This window comes from Anguilla rostrata, chromosome 7 (genome assembly GCF_018555375.3).
Source record: "Anguilla rostrata isolate EN2019 chromosome 7, ASM1855537v3, whole genome shotgun sequence".
NCBI classification, from domain to species: Eukaryota; Metazoa; Chordata; class Actinopteri; order Anguilliformes; family Anguillidae; genus Anguilla; species Anguilla rostrata.
Window position 1 is genome coordinate 25,468,521 of NC_057939.1, and position 24,603 is coordinate 25,493,123.

Below are 24,603 nucleotides of genomic sequence, written 5' to 3' on the forward strand. Positions count from 1 at the left end.
AATTAAATTGGATTTTTGTGAAGTAAATTAGTCCATACAACATTTATAGTAATATATAAATGAGTATTGATAAAGTATTTATTCACCAAAGGAACGATTGCGTAAGAGCTGCCCGATGGCGTCACTCATATGTAGTATTAAGTCATTGAGTCCTTCTCCATTGTCCGTCTCAGGAATTAGTTCATAATTCATTATTTGCATTGAGGTGCACAAACGACTTTAATTATTTTTCTTAGATAAATAACTAGAGCTATTCGAGTACCGTTAGAACAAGAGTTTCTTACTCAATCAAATCAACATTCTTTATTGTATTTTATATTTGAGTCTCAGCTTCTGTCTGCTCGTGTGTGTTCGTACAGTGACCCTATAATTTATTGTCATTTTAATTTATGGGGGGTCACTACAAATAAAATGAAGCCAGCTTGATGCATGCTGCTGTTGACAACTATTTGTGCAGAAATTATTAATTTACAACATAAATATGGGCATACTATGGATGGTTTGCAGAACGCTGAGCACGTGATCACAAACCATGCGCGTTTTGTCCGTATCACGTTTCCGTTGATACAATTTGCCGAACACGGAAGAAGACGTATAGCCAGTTCTGCTAGAAATGCTACGGGTAGACAGGTGGCTTTGACTCTTACGGTTTCATACGTTTTATTTAGCCGCATGAGGCGAGATAAGGAGTACCACGTTCGGATTAATGGCTAACATTGTAAGGTAAGCGGTGAAGATGCTTTTGGTTGATTTAGTTCAGCTAACTAGCTCAGATTATTAACCAGTTATTAGCCAACTAGTGCACCTTGGATGGCGTTTCAACTACAGAAGGTTGAGGGTGTGGTCTGTCAGTTCAGGCAAGTGAGTAGCTAACCTATCTTACGCTGGATAACTAGAGTCAGCTAACCAGGGCTTTTTAGGCATTGGTTATTGATCTACCTGGGCTCGCAAACTCACTGTCTAAAATGTATCCTTCGTTTCTTTAACGTTACGATAGGGGAACAAATGAGAGGCAGTTAGGATTGTAATATAATAATTGGTTTGATTTGCCATTTCACCTCCAATTGCTTGCTAATCAATCGCATGGTTTTGCTAAATTAGGTGGCCTTACAAATGTCAGTGTTCGTGAACAGTCCTTGAATATCACCAGTATTAGCACTGGCTAACAGAGTTATTGTTATGGTTGCATAGCTACTGCTAATAAGTACACAATGAATGCCAGCTTCTAGTCATAAGCGATCAAGTCAAAATCATAGCTTACTTGCTACTTCTTTTATTTTATTGCTGAATAACGAGTTAGTTTGAACATTCGCTAATTCATTGCTGAAAAAGGATGTCTTGTAAAAATGTTAGACTAGGGTATAACCTATCGATACCTAGCTGACGTTGTGTTAGAATGATTGATTGATAAAACCACACAGTTAAACTGATTGACTTTAAAATCAACCTATTACTGCGTTGTCGTTTTTTTGTTTTATTTTCTTAATAATCGACCAAATCACCCCATATGAACCGATATTAGGCCTACGTATATAAACAAAGTAGCCTACATAGCATTCCAAACGTTTAGACTGTGTTAGAGCTGTTGATGCTAATGCATGCAGATATGTTATGTTAAAAAATATTAAAAAGTAAGTGAAGTCATTTGAAATCTTTTTTTTTGTAAACCTGTAGGCCTACTCTTTGTAATCCGCAGGGGCTGATGACAGAGAGGTCGCTGAGATGCTGGCACGTCACTGCGCACCTTGAAGTTTGAGGTACGAGAAGGTAAATCTCTTTTTTTAACAGCTTCATTCTAGCCCAGTGTTTGAACCAGTGTTACTCGGACGCATCTGAATAACGCAGGCGTGTTATTGTACGTGGGGTCTCATTTAGCTATCCAGACATGCGTGTACAGTAGGTAATCGCGTCATGCCTGGAACATCTGGTGTTGGGCAGTGTTTGAAATAGTTTCGGTGGACAGAGAGGAGTGTATTGTGGGGAGAATTTCACAGAAATAACCTCAGCATTGTACATTAGAATTTAACTTAAAATGCATATCTAGGCTACATGGAATATCAAGTCATGTTTTATGAAGAACAGTCCTTCGGTATTTGAAAATTAACACCAGATCAAGTTTGTGTTTTGTTTGGTTGGACACAGCAAAAGCCCTCTCACAAGTGTCCAACCAAAGCTGTGCCTGAGTCTGCATTTGTGGAACAAGCCCCACATGTGTCTTTTACGAACGGTGTGTGAATTTGGACAAAAATGTATTGCTGTTGTTTTAACTTCAAATGCCAGATGGTCTTGCTAGTACCACTATGCATCTGAGGTGTTTCCTTTCTGATTTCTCTAAAGTGAATGGTATTTATGTATTGTACCAGATCCTTGTTATCAATTTTGTATTGGAAATATCATGTGTGGACATTTGCATATTTATACATGCATTTTCATGGCAACAGTAATTTATTAAGTATAAGACATGTATAATGTCTCAGTTGCTTCAGAACGAGCCAGACATCATGAATGGAGTTGCAGAAAATGTTGTCTGTGTGCACGCTTGAAGACAGCAGGGCTGCACTTGATAATGTTGTGTGAGTGGGTCCTGGCCCACCACAAAATGGATTTTTATAGGAATGGGGGTCATGTTGCAGTGAAAGGCAATGTTATATTTCTGGAAGCTTTTTACATTTCAGTCTGGCACTTCAAACGCGCTCTCGAGTCGCAGTTCCCACAAATGCGTAGAGTCATGTCAATGTCACCATTCCTGAACTGACTGCTGATTCACTCTCAACATTAAGACGACTGAGAATCAGGAACTCGTGTCAAAAATGACTTATGCTTTTCCCCCGAAGGCTGTGGTCCTCAGGAAAGGATGAAAGACAGAGTTTTTACCTGCCAAAGCTGTTACAGTATCGCTGAAATTTTTTAAATGGCTCCAGCTGAATATTTGTGTTTGCTTAGACTCAGGGGTGGTGTTAAAACCCATACTGTTTGTTAGAATTCCTTTTAGCATTCAGCGCTCTTCCAGTCGTATGCCTGACTGTGTTGCTATTTTGGCGCTGCTGCTGAATAAAGGGGTGTTATCTCTCAGCTGTAACTGCCACTGTCACCTCCGGCTTGCTTTGTGGAGGTTTATGCGGGGTACACTGTGAAGCATATGGTGACAAATTATTCGTTAAATGCACTATAAAAAAATCAGTCAATTTTAAATGAATAAAGTGTGATTGATTTTGAAGCATTTTATCGAATAATTTCAGGCGGTATTGAAGCATGTAATAAATATACACGGCCCTGTGTGGATTTTTTTACTATTTGGGAACGAGTTCTGTTCAGCCTTTAATCAAAACGGCATGTTGTGCCTACTGGTAATGTTATTGTAATGGGGGGGGGGGGGATGGATGGATGTTTTTATGTTTGTAGACCCAGGGGAGGTTATTAGGTCCCATTTAAAAAATAAAAAACAGTCTCCTAACCTACCACCTGTTTGGAAGCGTACTGCGTAAACAACAGTGGCTTTGTCCCGCTGCATCATGGGCCAGTGCAGCCCCTCGGTGGAGGATCTGGTGAAGCAGAGCTGACGTTCGGAGCGAGCGTTCGGTTTCAGCCGTTTCTTTGAAGCCCTCCCGAGACCAAACGTTTCCTAGATGGGGAGGCATTGTTTGTGAAGTGGCGGTGGCGGCGGCGGCGGCTTTGGTTTTTTTTTTTCAAAGGAGCCGATGGTCTGATTGCTCTTGTTCCATTGGCTCGTGAGCAGTTATTCCCTTGTATGTTCCCATGGGTGGAAAGTGTTAAAACCTCAGAGATTTAGCCTAACAATGGGGCTCTGGAACCTCCCAAAACCTCGTGCTCAGGCTGTGGTTCGAAGACCATGCTCTGTTCCGATGAGATCTTTGTGCTTAAGAACTCACAACCTTGGACTTTAACAGTTCTCTGAATTCAGTAGCACTGACAACTAGCCTATATTTAATTCATAGTTGTTGCCTTTTGTTCAGATAAAGACCCTATGGTACTAATCTTGTACTGATAACCTGGCGACCAGACTGCTTGTGAGGGCAGAGCGCACGGTTAAAAATAATGTTAAGTTGCTGCCTTTGATTTTATGGAAATACAGGTTTATTGAGAGAAAAGGGCCTTCAGTGAAACTCAGTCATTGGGGAGAGTCCACTGACTCTGGGGGCTGTCTCACTGCACAGAGAATATGCCCCAGCTGGAAAGGTGTAGACCCAGATATAGGCTAAGCTAATCATTTTACAGCTGTTTGCCTCTGCTGCAGATAACTATCGATAGCAGCTGATAAGCATTTGGCCTCTAGGGAGGCTGCCATTGTCACCCAAAAGGAAATGAGTAACTGGGGTAAACAGGCCTGGAATGTTCCCTTGCTTCATTGCTAATGGGAGTGTCACAGCACTGGAAGGCAGAAAGCAGATAAGCGTGCAGTTGAGTGGTGATGATGGAGGCTAAGAGATTCCATCTTATGTAATGTAAAGTAAAGAGACTGGAGCTGAGTATTTGCTCCGACCTGTTCCTGTTTTGAAAAGTACTTCACCCGAATCGCTTCAATGTGTACAGTGCTCTCCTAAAACATTGTAAGGGACCGTTGGAGTTTAATTTCTTATTTTTGCTATATACATATGGAATATGTATTTGAGATGAGAAGATCAACATGAGAAAAAAAGTACAGATGATTAGGTTTTATTTTATTGTATTTACATGCATATATGTTCTACTGTTTTACAGAAAGAGCTGTTTTTGTGTTGAGTGGGCTGTGTTGCAGGTGTACCTTTTTATTTAATTTTTTTTTATTTAAGTGTTGTACTGGTGTGTGCATGTGTTGTTAACCCCTCTGTTCTCTCTCTCTATGTTCACTCTCTCTCTCTCTCTTTCTCTCTCTCTCAATCTCTCTGTTCTCTTACTCTGTCTCTCTCTCCTCCCTCAGCAGCATCCGTGTTGCTGCCACCATGGGCCTCCGGCTGCACTTTGTGGTGGACCCAATGGGCTGGTTCTGCATCAGCATGGTCCTCTTCGTCTGGCTCTACAACTCCTTCTTCATTCCTCAGCTGGTGCTGCTGCCACACTTTCAGGAGGGACACATCCCTGGGGCTGTGGTTGTCTGTAAGGCCCTGGCCCCTACGCGCGCATGCACACACACACACACACGCGTGCATGCACAAACCATCCTCCAGTACCTGCAGTAAGCAACACACCATGCAAATTCTCCTGGATATCCTCACCCAGAAGTATCTGCTATAGACCACACCTGCAAAAATATTCCCTAAATAAGCTCTCCAATCCACACACACACACACACACACACACACGCATACACACACACACACACACATAAATATTCCTAAATGTGCATAACTGCAGCCTCCAGTGTTGTCTAATCAGGTGTACAGTTAGCATGTAGCCTTCCTAACCTTTTTCCCAATATCTGCGGTATTTAAAATGCAGTCTGTGTGGAAGACCAAGCTCCCGGTCTTGTAAAGGGTTGTCTAACAGGGAGGACAGGCATGCAGGCAGGGTCTATCAGTTAAACAGGCCTTACTGGCTCGTGGTTACAGTACCCTGCTTCTTCCTCCTCCTCTTCGTCTCCCTCCCCCAGTGTACTACCTGGCCTCGCTGCTCTGCGTCACGGCGCTGTTCAGGGCTTCCACTGCCGACCCAGGCCGGCTTCCCCAGAACCCCCACATCCCACACTCCGGTAAGAGCTCCCCACCCCCCCCCGACCCGCTCACACCATGTGAGTCATCCCCACACCCGCCAACAACCACACACCTTGTCATCCAATTGTGCTTGTACAATATAATTGCAAGCTATGCAGAAATGTGGAGAAAAGCAAGTGCTGTTTTATTGCCCGAAAAATAAAAAAATGTAATACCTTCTATTTTTGGCCTGGACCATCCAGTCTGTTTTGTTCACAGTCCTGCCCTCTATTGTGGCGGAGCCTGTTTATTTGTCTTTTTGAATCTGTGATGCTCCACAAACTGGTTTGTCAGTGTTGGCCTGTCTGCATATGTTTCTGATAGGGATGGGTATCAACCCCTGCAGTGTTTAAGTTGCCTAATTAATTATTCATAAACTGTGAGTGTCACTACAAAACTGCAATATTGGATCCTAGGGAACCTTCCATCCATAAAAAATGAATGAGGTCATGTGCTTTTCAGGTACTGCTGACATCACTCAGCTGCTGAACTGTTTACAGTAAATGATGTTCTGGAGTCAGTTTAAATGCTGTTCTTTGTGCTGGCGACGGAAAGAATATTTTATGCAGTTGAATAAGACTGATGCTAGAGAGCCTTGCATCAAAGTGAAGAATGGTGTGTGCCTCTGCCTTCCTGTGGTGCTCAAGTCATGTTGTTTTAATGTGACAGCAATGTTTTGAGAATGTTTGTGGCCCCTGGTCTCATCTGGAAGCTGCAATAGGATGCAATGCAGTTTTTTGCCACTAGAGAATGCTATATTAACATGCATTATTTAGTTTCACTAGCTTTCCACGTCTTCATGATTCAGCAACACTCCACATCACAGGCCGTCGTTTAATAATTTAATCCTAGTGAACACTAGTGGCCAGATGTACGTACATAAAACGTGTAGCGCAAATTGCGGCCTGACGGCGCTTTGTTCGTGCATTCGCAGTCTGCCTGAAATTAATGTCTTATTTAGTTAAGGCCACAACTGATTACACAAGCGGCAAAATATACTGCCTGCTATCTGCATTTTGCGTATGAAGCAGAGCTTAAAAGGCGCAGTTAAAAAAAAACAAAAAACCTATTTTTAGTGCATTGAATACACAGTAAAATGTATAGTGTTGATTCAACTCTAAGAGTTTATATGCCTCCACTCTAGCCTTTGCAGACTCATATAAATGAAAATTGTAGCGTTTATCTTCACTGGATGTAGGGAAATTGTTGTACCTGTTGTTGCTGTTGGCGTCAAATAAGAACGAAAACAGCACTACGGACAGCGCAGGGCAATTTCCGATTGAATTTAGAGGCGCGAGGTCGCTGTTCCTGGCATTCGCTGTCGAGAACGAGCTCTCGCGCTGACAACAAACTCTTTCGATAAAACAAGCACGAGCATAGCACTGTCGGGCTTGTTGAGTAGATTCTCATCTCTTAAAACTTACCATGCTTTGTTTGATTGGCATTTTACAAAGAATATATTTTATTTGGTTAAACTATTACAAAAGGCGGGATTATGGGGTACATTAAAACATACATCGGTAATTAATCGTGACTTTGTATACGTTTATTGTGAAAAATGTAAGGGAGAGTGGTAATGGCAGTAATTTCACGTGCATTATCACAGCAAGGTAAACAGGCTACAAAGTAACCTTTGTAGGCTATATTTTGTGTTGTGTATCCCTGTACAAAAATACAATGTACTCTGAGTATATAATCTGTTCATTAAAGTATTCTTTCTTATGACTAAATACAGCTTACTTGAAGACTGTATGGTTAATGTTTGAGCACTATATATGTATATTATATGTGCTCATTACATACATATATTTGATGGGCAGGTAATAATTATAGACACTATTAAAATAAAATTATATCTTCTCATGTGCAAAGCTCTTTGACTGGTATGTATAGGCAGACAATATGATAGGAATAAACCCTTTTTTGAAGGACACTTTTTACATCTACCTAACTATGTTCCTTGGCTATACCTACTGGAAAAAAGGGCCACATATTTGAGAAAATCTCTGAGGTGACATGTCATCCTCTTATGTTTGTACATAGCAAAGCATGTTTGACTGGTGTCAATAGGCAGACAATCCGATAAGGCTCACAATTTTTAATAAGCTGGCATTTAGCAGCTATCAAAATATGTGACTTGACTCCACCCTTGGTTAAAAGAGAGCCACGCACTAAAATCTGAATGAATGAAATTCTTTATCATTTATGCAAACAATACGAAGCCCGTGAAATCTTTTTGGATCCTACAAATCAACTTACATATGAAAACTTTGATAAATCTGACATTGTTTGCGTAAATGCATTTATGAATGATTTAAGATCATATTCATTTGGCTTATGTTTGATAAATGAGGCCCAATTTTTTATTATAGACAAAAAGCATGATCTTTCCTTGATGGCCAAACACAATTTAATCCACCCACCTATCAATGCACTTGTTCATATTATTTACTAGCTGCTACTGCCCACTGATTTTTTTGAAACTTCAAGCACTTGTTACTGTTGCTGTAACAGCACGTTTCTTCAATCATTTCCCACTACTGCACATGAGATCTATTGGTTAAAGTAATACATTTAACCACTCTGTTATTTCTGCCTCTTTTTCAGTTTTCTGTGAACTTTGCTATGATTGCTCTGACTTTTGTCGATATTTTCCATGACAAACACCCAGCCTTTTGTTGATTGGCTGTGGTAATGAATTCATAATAATTCATATTAATGATCTGTACCGTTTGATGGTTTCCTACTGGTACCAGAACACTGGGGATACCGGCAACTTGTGGGCTCCAAAAAGAACAGTCAAAATGGCGCTGGGCTACCAAGCAGCTTTTAGGGCCGGGGGGCTTGAGGGTCAGGGCCCAGTCCACCACATTCGCCTCCCCAGGGCTGAGGACATGGCTTTTCTCCTGACAGATAACCAGAGCAGAGCAATGGGATCAGCTCCTCAGCCTGAAGAGGTCATTTTGTGAACGGATTACCGTAAATCCCCATCACCTTCTATGTGGAGAGAAGTGGATCAGCGTTAAGCCGAAGGCTGTGCATCCGATCATCACCACCAGTGTTGAACATTAAACCCCTTAGTGCTGATCCGTGTTCTTTTGACATCAGTAAACAATCAGCCCTCATCTCTTGCACCATCAGCGCCATGTTAATTTAACCCGGGGAGGGGGGAGGAGGGGGTGGGGGGGGTTGGATTTGAGGCACCAAGGAGGGTAATAATTTTTTTTTCCCAAGCAAACGGGAGTAAGGGGATAACATAATCAAGCACTTAAAACGGGTTGAATGCAGTCCTTGTAGTGCGAGAGAGGACATAAAAAGCCTTTCAGGAAAAAAAGGGGATTCTGCCTCACTGCTGACCACACCTCTTAGCACTGCGCCACTGGACCTATTCCCCCTCTACCACCGCTGTGGCGAATGCTCATGTACAAAATGGCTGCCGTGCATGCCCGCAGTCTCTGCTGCTGCACATTGCTGATGGTTAGGGTGAGCCTTCCCCACTTTTAATGTAATGAGCTTTGAGGTCGTAAAAATTTAAAATGGAAATTAAATCCATCTTCGTAAGTGCTGTTCTAGGGTTGTCACAATATACAGTAATATCGTATATCAAGATATTCGAAGATATCGCCGATATGGTTGACTATAGCTACGATATTTCTTATAATAGGTGTTATTTTATGGATAAAATATACATAAATGCTTTTAAATGATAAAATTTGTTAAAGAAATAACCGGTAAGTTAATATTTCAAAATAAATTAATAACTGTAAATAACGAAATCTTTGCATTTTACATTTGACAAATCTCAGTGGAGCGTCCTTTCGCTGCAACTATTTCTATATTAGTTCTGCTGCCTCGCAACAACATGTGTATGCCTTGTTTTTTGGTTATCATTTGCTCTGTTTTTCATATTTGATTATTATTCGTATATTGGCCATTTACCTTATCAAGGGTGTAATTATCTGATGCACAGTCTTGTCATTGATAATTGAGGGAGAAGAGGATTGTCTCATTTGGTGTCAAAGTAACGAGACGAGACGTGCTTTTCTCTGATGGTGAAATTTGCAAGGAGGAAGGCCTACTTGTGTCGGCCTATTTGTGCTTCTAATGCCACCAGAGCAAGTGTTCAGCACTGGGGAACATTGCAACTCTGTTGCATAACTTCCTAAACCCAGAGAGGGTTAACATGCTTGTTTTAATGATGATCTGATCAGTTTTGCAGCATGAGTAGTGGGATCTGCTGTTGATTGTGATCTGCTGTCTGTTTCAGAGCATGATCAGTGGGATCCATTGTTGATGGTGATCTCGTGTATTTCAGAGCGTGAGCATTCAGATCCACTGTTGATTGTGAGCAATAGGATCCACTGTTGATGGGGATATGATCTCTGTTTCAGAGTGTCGGCAGTGGAATCCACCACTGATGGGGATTTGACCTCTGTTTCAGAGCGTGGAATGTGCAATCTGCCGTTGATGGAGACCTGCTCTCTGTTTCAGATCATGAGCAATGGAATCATCTGTTGATGTGGATCTGATCTCTGTTTCAGAACTTGAGCAGTGGGATCCGCTGCTGATGGGGATCTGATCTCTGTTTCAGAACGCGAGCAGTGGGAGCTCTGCAATAAGTGTAACCTGATGAGGCCTAAGAGATCCCACCACTGCAGCCGCTGTGGCCACTGTGTACGGAAGATGGACCACCACTGCCCCTGGTGAGGTCAAAGGTCACGGTACTGACCACGTAACACAGACACGTTGTGCACTGGGGGTCCACTTGGACACCACTAGCAACTGATATGGGTTACGGTAGCTGGACGTGTGAATGTGACATGTTATGATGTGTTGGGTGTGTGTTCATATATATATTATACATTTATATTTGTGTTTGTTGTAAATGTGAGCGTGCAAGTTAGTATGTATATTATTTCTGTGTATTATGTATTGTACATGTAGTATTTCTGTGTCTTGTGTGTGTAAGCGTATGTGTGTTTCTGTGCGTGCACATGTACACCATATGACCAAAAGTATCTGGACACCCCTTGCTCTGGGGCTGTTTTTCTTGGTTTGAGCTAGGCTCCTTCATTCCTGTGAAGGCAAATCTTAATGCAGTGACATTCTAGACAAGTCTGTGCTTCCAACTTTGTAGTAACAGTTCTGGGAAGGCACTTTCCTGTTTCAGCATGACAAGGCCCCGGGCACACAGTGAGGTCCATGTAGAAATGGTTTTGTTGAGATTGATGTGGAAGAACTTGACTGGCCTGCACAGAGCCCTGACCTCAACCTCATCCAACACCTTTGGGATCAATTGGAAAGCCAACTGCGAGCCGAGCCTAATTGCCCAATCAGAGACCGACTTCACTAATGCTCTTCTGGCTGAATGGAAGCAAATCCCGGCAGCAATGCTCCAACATTAATGCCCATAATTCTGGATGAGATGTTGGATGTCAGGTCATGTAGTGTACGTGTGTGGATGAGTATGTGTGTGCACGTGTTCGACTGTATGTGTATCTATGTGTGTGTGTGTGTGTGTGCGTGTGTGTACGTGTGTCTGTGTGTGTGTGTGTACGTGCGTGTGTGTGTGTGTGCGTGTGTGTACGTGTGTGCTTGTGTGCATGTGTGTGTGTGTGTGTGTGTGCGTCTCTGTGTGTGTACGTGTGTGTGTGTGTGTGTGTGTGTACGTGTGTGTACGTGTGTGTGTGTGTGTTTGTGTGCGTGTTTGTGTGCGTGTGCATGTGCGTGTGTGCGTGTCTGTGTGTCCGTGTGTGTGCGTGTGCGTGTGTGTGTGCGCGTGCGTGTCTGTGTGTCTGTGTGTGTGTGTGTGTGTGTGCGTGTGTGTGTGCGTGTGCGTGTGTGCGTGTGTGTGTGTGTATGTGTGTGTGTGTGTGTGTGCGTGCGTGTGTATGTGCGTGTCTGTGTGTGCGTGCGTGTCTGTGCGTGTGCGCGCGCGCGCGTGTGTGTTTCTGTGCATGCGTGCATGAATGCGTGTGTACTCAGGCTGGCCCCACAGGGGGGAAGTGAGCTCTGTCTAAATAAACCCCTGCAACAGGAGCCCCAGACTGACTGTAGTTTGTTTGGACAGAGAGGTGGACAGAGTGAGAACATACCATCTGCTGACCTGTGACTGCGTCTCCCTTAACGCACAGCTGCAGGGAATTATGGGAAACGTGACTCTTCCAGAACCTCCCTGCCCCTCTGAACTTAGATATGCAGATATGCCATCGTTTACTGCACATTTTTAGGGTTCTAGTGCTGTCATTTTGCACAAATGGCATCGCTCTCTCTCGCTCTGTCTCCCTCTATCTCTATGTCTGTCTCTCTTGCTCTCTCTCTCTTTTTCTTTGTCTGTACACTTCCTATGTGACTCTATCAGAGTGTATAACCTCTGTGCTGGTTTTGAAGGCTCTGAGGGTTGTATAGATGTTGTTAGATCAGAGCTGTGTAGCTCCAGGCTCTCACCTGTAGTGCTCAGTGTGGACCTGATTCAGAAACGTGACCCAAGCTCACTGCTGTCACTTTGGGACACTAGTGCATCCAAAGTGCCTCTGCATGCGTGTTCATATGCGTATATGTGTGTGTATGTGTATGTGTGCAGTAGCGATGACGGGCCTGTGCTCTCTCTCTCTCTCCCTGCGTAGGATCAATAACTGTGTTGGGGAGGATAACCACTGGCTCTTCCTGCAGCTGTGCTTCTACACCCAGGTGCTGAGCCTCTTCACTCTGGCCATGGACTTCTGTCAGTACTACTACTTCCCCTCCCTCACCCAGACCGACACGGTGAGTGTGCAGATCTCCACCCCCTCCCTGTCATCCCCTCATTTATCCCCTTCCCCACTCTAATCACCAAAAGTTGTACCTTTCCCCCTCCACGTTACTGCTGAATATGTGGAACCGTGCAGATGCTGTAGTTCAGAGCTGCCCAGCCCTGTTCCTGGAGATCTACCTTCCTGTAGGTTGTCACTCCAACCCTGATCTTGCACACCTGACTGCTAATTCGCAGCTCAACAAGATCTCAAGCTGTTGAATGAGGTGTGCTTTGTTAGGGTTGGAGTGAAAACTTACAGGAGGGTAGATTTCCAGAAACAGGTTTGGGCAGCCTCGTGCTAATTATACTTTGTGTATTTTTGTGTGGTTGTCATTCGAAGTTGCTTCAATGCACAAAACAAATTCTCTTCAAGGTTAGTAAAGGAGCTGTCTCTTTTCCACGACACCCACCATGACCCACTCCATTGCCTAGTAGATTTTCTCTTGTAGACTTATAGTTAGCATTTGGAATTGTGTAGGTACTGTGGTTTAGGTAGTGGCCTAGGTAGAGACTTAAATACCTAAAATATAAAATGTGTATTCATACCTTATGTGTATGCCATGCCTTCATTGTGTGATTTGATTCTGCTGAGCAAATGCCCTTCAAGACTAATAAAAAAATCTATCTATTTCTGCCCCCTGCTGGTGGGGAGGTTTTGATATCTGAAACTGAAAACTTCTGTTTGGAAACTTCTCTGAAACTAAGCATGTGCAGTGTGGGTCTGACTCCACAGTACTGCACTGTATCTGATAATTAAGGACATAATGTCCTCCACAGTAATCTACTATATGTGATAATTAAGGACATACTGTACTCCACAGTAATCTACTGTATCTGATAATTAAGGACATACTGTACTCTACAGTACTCTACTGTATCTGATAATTGAGGGCATACTGTACTCCACAGTACTACACTTTATAGTATTTGATTTCCCTCTCCGTACTGTCATAGGGTGACATGCAACTTCTCAGTCACTTTGGTCGTCATAGCTACCTTTCAAATGGAGCGTGATGTTAGAACTAAAACACTGAATCCAAAGCAGGAACAGATCAGTGTGGGCTAAATCTGAAAGCTAAAGGCTGTTTCTGCTTTCATCATTAATCTGTCTAGGTCATTCATTCTCTCCCATATCAGGCAAAATAGTGTAAATGTATCCTCTGTTCTGTAATATAGCAGTCTGAACAAAATCGAGCTGGTGCAAAAAAAAGATTGAGTCCAGTAAATATGAGCTAATCCATAGCAGATCAGATCTTCAGAAAGGTTGTTACTGTAATCCGTGGTACCCTTGGAATGTAACGCACGAGCCACTTACTCGTTCTCTCTTACGAATCGATAAACACAACGAAAGAAACATTTCTGCATTTTCAACAAAAAAACGAAAGAAAAATAAACGTATCGGCTTTAGGATTTCACCAACGCCGCGGCCAATTTAAACCAATAACAATCAGAAATCTGTATTTCCTTTTCTTTCTTTTTTTAGTTGTGCAGTTTTCACCCCTCTCTCCCTAATTCGTCAGATGAATTTGGACATCGCTGATTTAAAGTAAATAAGTCGTAATAATCAGAAGCGTGTGAAAGGCTGTTTGGGGGTGATAATGGTGTTATCTCTGGGCTCTGGTTCCCCGCTGGAGGAGGCTTAGCTTCTGGAGCTGGGTTTAATGCCCTGGGTGCAGAAGAAAAGGGGGGGGGTGGGTCAGGGCTGGGTGTCTGTGGCATGGTGATATCCCGTAAACAGGCCCCCGGTGGGGGTTGGGGGGGTTGGGGGGGGCAGGGGGGGAGCGCTGGCTTTGCCCTCAGCATGGAGCCAGACGGTGACGCGGTAAAGCACCTACAGATCCGCCGGCGGCCGTGCGAGCCCCGGGTTAATGCATGTTTCAAACTGACCTCTCTCTCTCTCTCTCTCTCTCTCTCACTCTCACTCTCACTCTCACTCTCACTCTCTCTCTCTCTCTCTCTCTCTCTCTCTCTCTCTCTCACTCTCACTCTCACTCTCACTCTCACTCTCACTCTCACTCTCACTCTCTCTCTCTCTCTCTCTCTCTCTCTCTCTCTCTCTCTCTCTCACTCTCTCTCTCTCTCTCTCTCTCTCTCTCTCTCTCTCTCTCTCTCTCTCTCTCTCTCTCACTCTCACTCTCTCCCTCCCTCCCTCTCTCAGGAGCAGTTTGTGTGGCGCCATGAGTTGGCCCTGCTGCGTGTCTCCACCTTCATGGGGCTGTTCATGTTCGGGGGCATGGGCAGCCTGTTCTACACGCAGATCGCCGGCATCCTCACCGTGAGTTTCGCCCGCCTGCCTTTCGGCTCACTTCCCCCATCAGCTCACGATGGACGGCTGAAGGCTGCTGTTTTTTCCCGGTCCAGTCCGATCTGCACAGAGAGACACGAGTGCACACACCATGTATACTCAATCACTCAAGCGCACACACACACAATAAACACACACATACACAGTCATACACACACACACACACACAGTCGTACACAAGCAGACACACACACACAGTCCCACACACACACACACACACACACAGTCATATACAAGCACACACACACACACACACACACACACACACACACAGTCATACACACACACACACACAAATAAACACACACACACACACACAGTCATACACAAGCACACACACACACAAACACACACACACAGTCATACACAAGCACACACACACACACACAAATTAACACACACACACACACACACACAGTCATACACAAGCGCACAGTACTTAAACCACACACAGGGCTCTAGGCACACACACAGCAGGTGATAGTCACTGATATCAGGAATGGCCCCCCTGGTCTGGCCCACGCATTTCTCGCTGAACAGATCAAGGATGCGGGCCGTTTCATTGGCTGAGCCTCGTCCAATCCTCGTCCGCGAACAGCCGCGGCATCAGTCGCGGCCGCGTCCCGGCTCCCTCCGCGTCCTTTAGCCGAGCGCGCTAATCCCGTGTCATTTACACGCGGCGGGATCGCGGCTTTCCTCCTTTCACGCGTGGGGGGATCCGATTGTCTGCAGGCAGCTGTCTTATCCGGGGTGCCAAGCTGGCGCGCGGTAAAGAGGGCGCAGGATTGTCTCCGGGTGTCAGCTGCCGCTTTCTCATTGGTTAACTGGGCCCTGGTGGAGGAGGCCCGTTTAACGGAGACGTTCGGAGGAAGATTCCCACCCCGAATGTGACCGTGAAGCTGTTTATGTCTGTGTTCTACCTCCAGTTCTCATCCTTCTCAAGCGCTGATGTACACACACCATGAGCACGTGCGGATGCACACATGCACACATACACACGTGCACACACACACGCACGCACACGCACACGCACGCACACAAGCACACACTCTTTCTCACGCACTCTGACACAATCACACATGCATGCATGCACTCTCACACACACACGCACGCACACGCACACCCACAAACACACACACACACACACACGTTCTCTTTTCTGTTCTTTGTTCTTGCTGTTCTCACGCTTGTGCTACTTTGTTTCTCACACAGGACACTACCACCATCGAGAAAATGTCTCACTTCCTGGAAGAAATGTGAGTTGCCTCTGTCACCTCTCCTAGCTGCTGCACGTGTGTGGCTGACACAGTTGTGCAAGTGTGTGTGACTGACACGCTGTGTGCACGTGTGTGTGACTGACACACTGCATGTGCGTGCGTGTGTGTGACTGACACGCTGTGTGCGTGTGTGTGACTGACACGCTGCATGTGTGTGCATTCATGTGTCTGACAGGCTGCGTGCGTGTGTGTGTGTGTGTGACTGACAGGCTGCATGCGCGTGCATGTGTGTGACTGACAGGCTGCGTGCGTGTGTGTGTGTGACACGCTGCATGTGTGTGCATTCATGTGTCTGACAGGCTGCGTGCGTGTGTGTGTGTGTGTGTGAAATGTGGTTTCCTCTGTTCACTACCAGCTGCATGCACGTGTGTGTGGCTGACACACTGCATGTGTGTGACTGACAGGCTGTGTGCACGTGTGTGTGTGTGTGTGTGGCTGACACGCTGTGTGCACGTGTGTGTGACTGACACGCTGTGTGCACGTGTGTGTGACTGACAGGCTGCATGCACCTGCATGTGTCTGTGACTGACAGGCTGCATGCACCTGCATGTGTGTGTGACTGACAGGCTGTATGCCGTGTGTGTCACATGCTTGTGGTGACTGACAGGCTGCATGCGTGTGTGTGTGTGTGTGACTGACAGGCTGCATGCGTGTGTGTGTGTGTGTGACTGACAGGCTGCATGCGTGTGTGTGTGTGTGACTGACAGGCTGCATGCGTGTGTGTGTGTGTGTTGTGTGTGTGTGACTGACAGGCTGCATGCGTCGTGTGTGTGACTGACAGGCTGCATGCGGTGTGTGTGTAGGTGATGTGTGTGTGTTGGTGTGTGTTGGTGTGACTGACAAGGCTGCATGGGTGTGTACGGTGCTGAGCTGATGCAGTGGCTGCATGCGTGTGTGTGTGTGTGTGTGTGACTGACAGGCTGCATGCGCGTGTGTGTGACTGACAGGCTGCATGCGTGTGTGTGTGACTGACAGGCTGCATGCGTGTGTGTGTGTGTGTGTGTGTGTGTGTGACTGACAGGCTGCATGCGTGTGTGTGTGTGTGTGACTGACAGTTCTCACATGTTGTGCTCTGATGTGTGGCCCTGAGTCTCCACCTTGGTGCCCCTCTCTATTAAAGGCCGTTTAATCACATCCTTTACTGGCCTCGGGGGTCTCAGCAGGAGGTGATAATGTGCTGATGTGCAGGAGCATTAATGTGCTGTTTTATGGACTGCTGCATTGTTGCGGTAGAGGGCTGCTTCATTGTAATGCTAAGTGTGCGTAGACTGGCCTGCTGTGGCGCTAATGCTAAGTGTGCTTAGACGGGGCTCGTGTGTGTGTGTGTGTGTGTGTGTTGGGGGTGTGTGAGTGTTCATGTGAGTACGCAAATATGCAGTTCTGTGGATGTCTTGCAGTATGGTCTCAGACCTTTTTGCTCTCTCTTCTCTCTCCCCTCTTTCTTTCTCACGCTTTCTCTCTCTTCTCTTGCTCTTTTGCTGTCTCTCACTCTCTCTCTCCTCTCTCGTTTCTCTCTCTCTCCCCTCTCTCCTCTCTCTCTCTCCCCCCCTCTCTACTTCTCTCTCTCCTTTCTCTCCTCTCTCTTCTTCCTCTCTCTCTCTCCCCCCTCTCTCTCTCCTCTCTCTCCTCTCCCTCTCTCTCCCCCTCTCTCTATTTCCATCTCACTTTCTCTCCTTTCTCTATTTCTCTCTCTCTCTCCCCCTCTCTCTCTCCCTTCACACTCTCTCTCTCCTCTCTGCCCTCTCTCTCTCTCTCCCCCTCTCCCCCTCGCTCTCTCTCTCTCAGAAACCAGCCCAGGAAGCCGTGGCACCAGACGTTTGCGGAGGTTTTTGGCACGCGCTGGAAGATCCTGTGGTTCCTCCCTTTCAGGCGGAGGCAGGCCCTGCACGGCTCCCAGCTCCTCCCCGGCCGCGTGTAGACGGACAGATGGACGCTCGCCGGCGGGGCGGGGCGGGGCGGGGCGGGGCGCCTCCGTCGCGGGGGCTCCTGGAGCCTCTCTCTCTCGCGCGCCCGCGCCTGCCACCGTGCCCGTGCGCCACCCTTCACCAAACTCCCCAGCCCCACCCCCCCCCCCCCGCTACCCTCCTCCCGCTGTCTGCCCCAACGTTGTGTGCTTTTAGAACGATGCCCTCATCTAAAGTAAGCCGAGTAGGTGTCCCGCCAGGCTGGAGACGGCTCGCCCCAGAAACGAGATTCGGACAGGGTACGGGACGCACACGCTGCGCTGGTTGAGGGCCTGTGACGGCGTGTCGCATTTTAAACGCGTTTGAAATGTTCTTCTCTCCGTATTGTTTTACGGGCCGCGATGGCGTGTTGCGTTTTTAATTCCCCCCGCCCCCCCCCCCCCCTCTCCCAGCCACTGCAGTGTCTTCTGAGTTTCTTTTGGTGTGTCGCATTTTTAAATTGTCCCCCTGCCCATCCCCAGTGTCATAGAATTTACGGATTCAAAGGGAGCTCTGCGTCTCTCAGTCTGTTTGTGTTTCCAGGGCAACCCTGATTTGTTTAGATCTCAGCAGGGCATTCCCCCCCCCCTCCCCCAGGTTGTACCATGTGACCTGAAGGGGCCGGCGGGGGCAGCGGTAGCGGCCGTCAGCACGGACAGCCCCCTTTGTCTGCCTCTCCAGGCAGCTGATTGACAGCTCTGAAGTTCAGCCGTGACCCTTGACAAGCACGGGGAGCTTTCACCAAATGCAGCGCTTTTCCAAACTCCCTCTCCATCTTCCTCCCTGTGCCCCTCCATCTCTCCCTCCCTCCCCCACTCAAGCACGTCCCTCACATCTCTCCCCTGTATGACATCAGCACTTCCTGCCAAACCCTCGTTCTGACATCACACTTCACACTTATGCATTTTAAAGGCGCAGTATGCAAGTTTTCCCCTAGTGGCAAAGAATGACAGTTGCATCAACAGTTAAATGAAAGTCTAAATTCTGACATAACTGACGTGAGAGTGAATGATAAACTCACTGCTTGTATCTTCCTGAAGTTGCCAAGAAGGACAGATGCACATAGATTTCTTAAAATATCAATATCAGTTGCTTTGCAATTCAGCAGTAAAATAATATTTTTACCTCCGGGTAACATATTAGACAGAATTTTTATCTGTCAAAATTATATTTTCACAGGCCGTCTGGGTAGTGTAGAGGTCTAAGCACTCGCCTACCACTGCAGAGACCCGGGTTCAATCCCCGGCAGCGGTACTTCCGGCTTGGTCAGACGTTCCTACGAACACAATTGTGGTATGAGTCCTGATCGTTGCATTAGCGACTCCTACAGGTTGGTCGGGGCTCCTGTTCAGCAGGGAGGGGATCTGGGGGAGATAGCGTGAACCTCTGCGCGCGTTACGCTCTCCCAGTGATACTCTTCGCTGTCAGGTGAAAAGAAGCAGCTGGCGACTCCACATGTATCAGAGGAGGCATGTGGTAGTCTGCACCCTCCCCAGACCGACAGAGGATAGCGCATCGACCAGGACCATGATACACACGGGGGAATTGGTATAACGACTAAATTGGGGAGAAAATGGGAGAAAAATGGCAGGAAAAAAATTTATAAAAATTTCTATTTTTACCTGACCAATTAGCCTATTGCCTATTGTTTTCTAACTATTGCTTACCATCTCCATGACAGTACATGAGATGTAAATGACATGTCTTGGTATTGGGTGGATGGGTGGATTTGCCAATTAGAATGCTAGCGCAATATTTAGCACTTTAGCAAAACATCTTTCATAAAAAAGGAAGACATTTGCAATGTAGCATGACCAAAGGGACAGTCTACATAGCTGCTAATGCAATCAATATAATCTTGTAACTAAATACTTTATTTTGGTAATCTAGATTTACAATGTTAAACATTGCTAGCCATGAAAATGCGATTTTTTTGCTCTTAGGGTAAGGTATTTATTGTATAACACTATGAATGTATGATAGACCATGCCGTTTAAAAATGTTTTAAATGTTTGTGCATATATCAATGCTTGTAAGTTTTGGTTTATTATTATGAGATTTCACTTCACTAATGAGAAGTTGCAATCGGACATTATATAAGACTTGAACCAAAGTTCATGTGTAAACGTAGTTTCTGAGACCATTATATTATCTTTTCAATCCAGGTTTGCAGCTAAATTTGCCAAGTAACTAAATTAGGTAGCTCGATAAGTTTGCCAAGTAAATAAATTATCTAGCTCGTTAACTTGGATGTCTAACTGGGTTGGTAGCTAAATAATATATACATAGGTAGCTACCTCTTTTTCTTTTGCTCTGACACTGAGGTTCTGGCACGGTGGCTCTATTGGAACAGGTGGCTTGTTCTGTCATCTTTTGTGATTATGCTGATCTTGAGCGCTCGCACAATTCAAGAGGCCGCAAGCACACCTCGGAATTTAAAATGTAAATTAGGCGGACGTATGCCTGATGCTGAATTTTTCACCACGTAGTGTCATTACTTGTTACCTACAGATTCACCATTGCCATTGAGCTATATGTCATTGGGGAAAAGTTGCATACTGCACCTTTAACTAAAATCATTTTAACTAAAAACACATTTAGGTGATTTAAGAATTTTACGTATTTTCAGTGTCACATTTTTTTATAATAGGCCTATGCTTTTAAAATTTTTAAATGTATAATTCAGGTTCATGGACAGGGTGTCAAATTCACCTTTATGGCCCTTAAAATAATTCAGGCCAAGGAATTATGTGTTTTTGAGGTATTTGAGGTATTTTGTTTAATTACTTGAGGTATTTTTTGTAATATTTTTTATTATTATTTTATATGTTTACACTAGAATTTGTGGTATGGTCTGAGAGAATCACATCCCCCAGGCAGATGACGTGTTTATCTCATTTTACTGTTTACTGCTGAACATTGAATGTACTGTATGTTGAGAACTGGGTGCAAATTGTATGGAGAATCAGGTGTACATTGCTGTCTTCTCAGCCTGGCCCTGTGGTTCACAGCAGATGGTGGATTTGTAGAAAGCAGCCCTTAATCAGTAGGAAATCACTGACTATTGGCTATACAGATCAAGCTAAAAGGCTTATGTGTATCATTTAGAAGCTTGTGATGTTGACGTGCATAGTCTCTGCCATGGCTGTGGCTGGGTAGCAGTGTCTCAACAGGGTTCAGCAACACTTGGTTTTAATTTTTCAAACATTTTCTTTCAAAGGAAAAAAAAAACTGACTATACTTTATTGTTCATTGTTTAAATTAATATCTTTCCCTTGTAACTCTCAGGATTGTTGATTGGCAAGGCATTCTGTAACTCGGACTGCTGCTTTGGTGAATCTCCTCATTAATGCCGTCTAGTAGTGAAGCGGAGGTGCTGTTGTCACTTTAGGGGAGCCAGTTACTCAGTCACTCAGAGAGGGAGAGAGGGACGGTGTTCTTTATAGGTCTGATCTCCTCTGTCACATGCAGACACGAAGCAATTTGAAAAGAGAAACATATGCTTAAGTTGTTAGGAGCAGCCTTTTAAAACGTGCTTTCATGGTCAGTTCGAAAGGTGTTTCCCCTTCCTGACTGGTAATCTGATTTCACCAATGAGATGTATGCTACCGATACAAGCCCTAAAGCATCACATGAAAGACGCACAAAACCATTCAAGTTCACGCCTACCTGCTTAGTTTTTTTTAAAATTGTCATTCAATGCTGATCATAATCACTAAGTAGTCTAAAGTGCCTCTTTAGAATCTGTAGTTGCTGCATGTCAAAACCGTCAGCCACTCAAACCAAAGACCACGTTGCAGTACTTGGGCAGAGTCGGTGTATCGGACTACGGCGGGTGTGGTTCAACAAGCACTTCAGATTGCTAACCTGATTCTGCATCAATTCTACATTCACATGCCCTGAAAAAGTATTACGTAACGTCCTCATAATGCCAGTGTGTGTTTACACAGCAGTAAGAGACCACGGCAGCATTGCGGGGACGTTGTGTGTAGAGGCGTATCTGTCTGGATGCGTCTGTGGCGGGGGGCCCGCTGGGCACTGGACTGCCACTGCAGTACTGCACCCTGTGAGATTTTATACTGTAAATTTAAGATTCTGTGTTGTGTCTTCCCTGAGGTGTCAGGTGTTTGAGCTTTCCAAAAAGCTAAAACACCAATACCGCTTACATTGGCGAAATCCTCCTTTTCCTGATGCACTTTGATAAAGAGGGTGGAACAATGGCATTTACAACAAACCGGTTCCACTGTCTCATCTAAATTGAACTAGCACTCCAGCTGTCTGCGTGGTAGCACAATGGAAGCTATCAGTAGACGCAGAGTACCTTTTTTGGTATTTTCAGAGATGAGTATTGGCTGGATTATTTGTTGTGGACATTTAAAATATTCCAATAATGTCAATTCTGAAAGCATCTAATTTGCAATTAGCTGGGACATAGTTATATGTATAGAATGCACTGTAAAATCATCACTTTCTGCTCTTTATATATGGATGATTACGACAGTTATAAACTGATTTTGTTCAATGTTTACATCTACACATATTTAAGCTTTGTCTATTAGCATTTATTAAATGTACAGGTTATGTAACAGCAGCGTTTGCCTAAATCTCTCATTTCAAAGTCCTTCACCCTATGGCTGTGTTCCTGTGCTTTTTATGATTGATATATATATGGTAAACAGCTTGTAGTGGTCTTACTGCTGTGTTCTTCTTGTGGGATAGCGATTTACCTGTAACACTACCTATATGATTATATTAATTGTGAAGAGATTTGAAGGCTTTCTGAACCACGTAGGGTTGTGCTGAAATGCTTTGTTTTTGAACCGAGACATCTGCAATCATGAGGCTCATCATTGTCATAATAGCTGCTAATTGTTAGCCAGTTGGCTCGTGTCATCGGCAGGTCTGGAGAAGGAACAGGAAGTAGCCTGTCCCTGTCCCTGTTCCTCAGAAAGTTTAGGTCCTTTTGCAGGTTGCAGTATTGTGAGCGATCGCTACGTGTGTAAACCTGTGGGCAGATGAATTTATCCTTCCATAAAAAAATATATTATTGAAAAGAGTAAGGGTATATTATTGGGGTTCACGCTTGTGCGTGTCCATTGTAAAGCAATAAAGGTGGTGGCCGTCGGCAACACTTATGCATACAGCCTGGCGAGGTCCATCAAAGTGCATTTTGCAGCATCTTTGGGTGTTAAAAAACAGGAATTATTGCTTCACTGACATGTACAGCAACCCAACTTGGCAAGTCATATATTCTCGGTATATCCAAAGAGTAAATCCATGAATCAGTTTTGAGCATCAAAGCGAGCTCTCAGTGCGTTTGTTTTTGTTCTCATAAGCAAGCGGGGGATTCATGGATTCACTCTGATGGACGGTGTCTGTATTTGAAAGACTTCAGGTTGCTTTCACTGAGATGAACTAGATGCCACTGTGTGTTGTTACTCATCGTCTGTGCATAGAATGAAGAACTGTTTGCTATGTAAATTCTGTTTTAATCACATTTTGTACAGGTTTTGCCTTTTTTTCTATTTTTATGTTTGCAAGGGATTTCCGTTTAAATTATTTAATTTACATTGTGATTCTGGGATTATATATTCAATACTAATTTATTATGCTTTTATTTTTCAAATAAATAGTTTGGTAGCACACATTTGTTTGTGTTTCTTTTAGACTTCCTTCAGGTTCATTTGTTTTTATTCGGGGACCATGCCAGTCAGGAGATGGGGATGAACCACTGTAGAAGATAGACGTCAGTAAAGACACACTCAAATCGGTGCCATCCTATGGGATTGGTCGCTCAGACTGTAAACTGTAGTAACTCCGTGGCAGGCCTGTAGAAGGTTCTAGAATGCCGTTTGTGGACGAGCCATTGCCTTGCCTTCTTTCGCAGTGACCTTCTGAGTCAGATTCCCGTAACCGGCCTGGTTTCTGGGGACCGCCTTGGGTTTATTTCTCTTTAATAAAGCCCGGATTCCCCTCACAGGCCTTAATGGTCCACACATGCGGTGAAATGGCACCGGTCAGTCATTCCGCCTGGGCGTGTTTGCACAGAGCTTACGCAAACAAATCCGTTACGGCTCTTTCCACTTTGTTTATTTTTTTTCCCCCCACCGCGGCCGTCTGATTTCGCATGGAAAACCCCGTCTCCTCTCTTAGTTTTCAGAACTCCATTAAACCTCAAACCGTCCTCCAGAGCTCCTGCTTTCTGACCCCACCATTGATAATTGCAGACCTCATTTTATTTTTTTTTGGTTTTATGCCCCTGAACCGCCTGCATAGCAACCGACACCACCATTTTGATTGTAGTTCATAGACACAATGTAGTTCATAGGTTTTTTTTGTCATATCTAGCAAACAGTTTTAGTGTCCTTTTGTCAATCCCTGGTGGGTTTCCTCCTCCTCCATGCCTGTGTGGCCTTTATGTTGGGGGAGGGCGGTGTGAGTACTGTGCCTGTGAATCGGACTGTGAAGGTCCAATTACCTCCCCCCAGCACCGCGTTCAGCTAATTAAGCGCACGCTTGCCGTGCTGGGCCCCCACGTCGTGCCGATGCGCGCACCGAAGATGCGCCCTGAGCCACGCGTTTATCCCCTTAAAGGAGA

General features: G+C 45.0%; 1 protein-coding gene across 8 annotated transcripts; it reads left to right on the forward strand.

Moving 5' to 3' along the window:
- Nucleotides 1–277: 277 nt before the first annotated feature.
- Nucleotides 278–23,648, forward strand: zdhhc21 (zinc finger DHHC-type palmitoyltransferase 21). Of its 8 annotated transcripts, none has more exons than XM_064343912.1 (9): nucleotides 278–723; nucleotides 1,675–1,767; nucleotides 4,922–5,094; nucleotides 5,588–5,686; nucleotides 10,279–10,390; nucleotides 12,314–12,452; nucleotides 14,639–14,755; nucleotides 15,998–16,041; nucleotides 17,848–23,648. In XM_064343912.1, the coding sequence occupies exons 3-9, from the start codon at nucleotides 4,941–4,943 to the stop codon at nucleotides 17,978–17,980; spliced, it is 798 nt and encodes a 265-aa protein (XP_064199982.1). In that variant the 5' UTR covers nucleotides 278–723; nucleotides 1,675–1,767; nucleotides 4,922–4,940; the 3' UTR covers nucleotides 17,981–23,648. The 8 variants fall into 8 exon arrangements, with proteins under 8 accessions (XP_064199982.1, XP_064199984.1, XP_064199985.1 ...); XM_064343914.1 differs by having other exon boundaries at nucleotides 1,675–1,757; nucleotides 4,919–5,094; XM_064343915.1 differs by having other exon boundaries at nucleotides 1,675–1,757.
- Nucleotides 23,649–24,603: the final 955 nt, after the last annotated feature.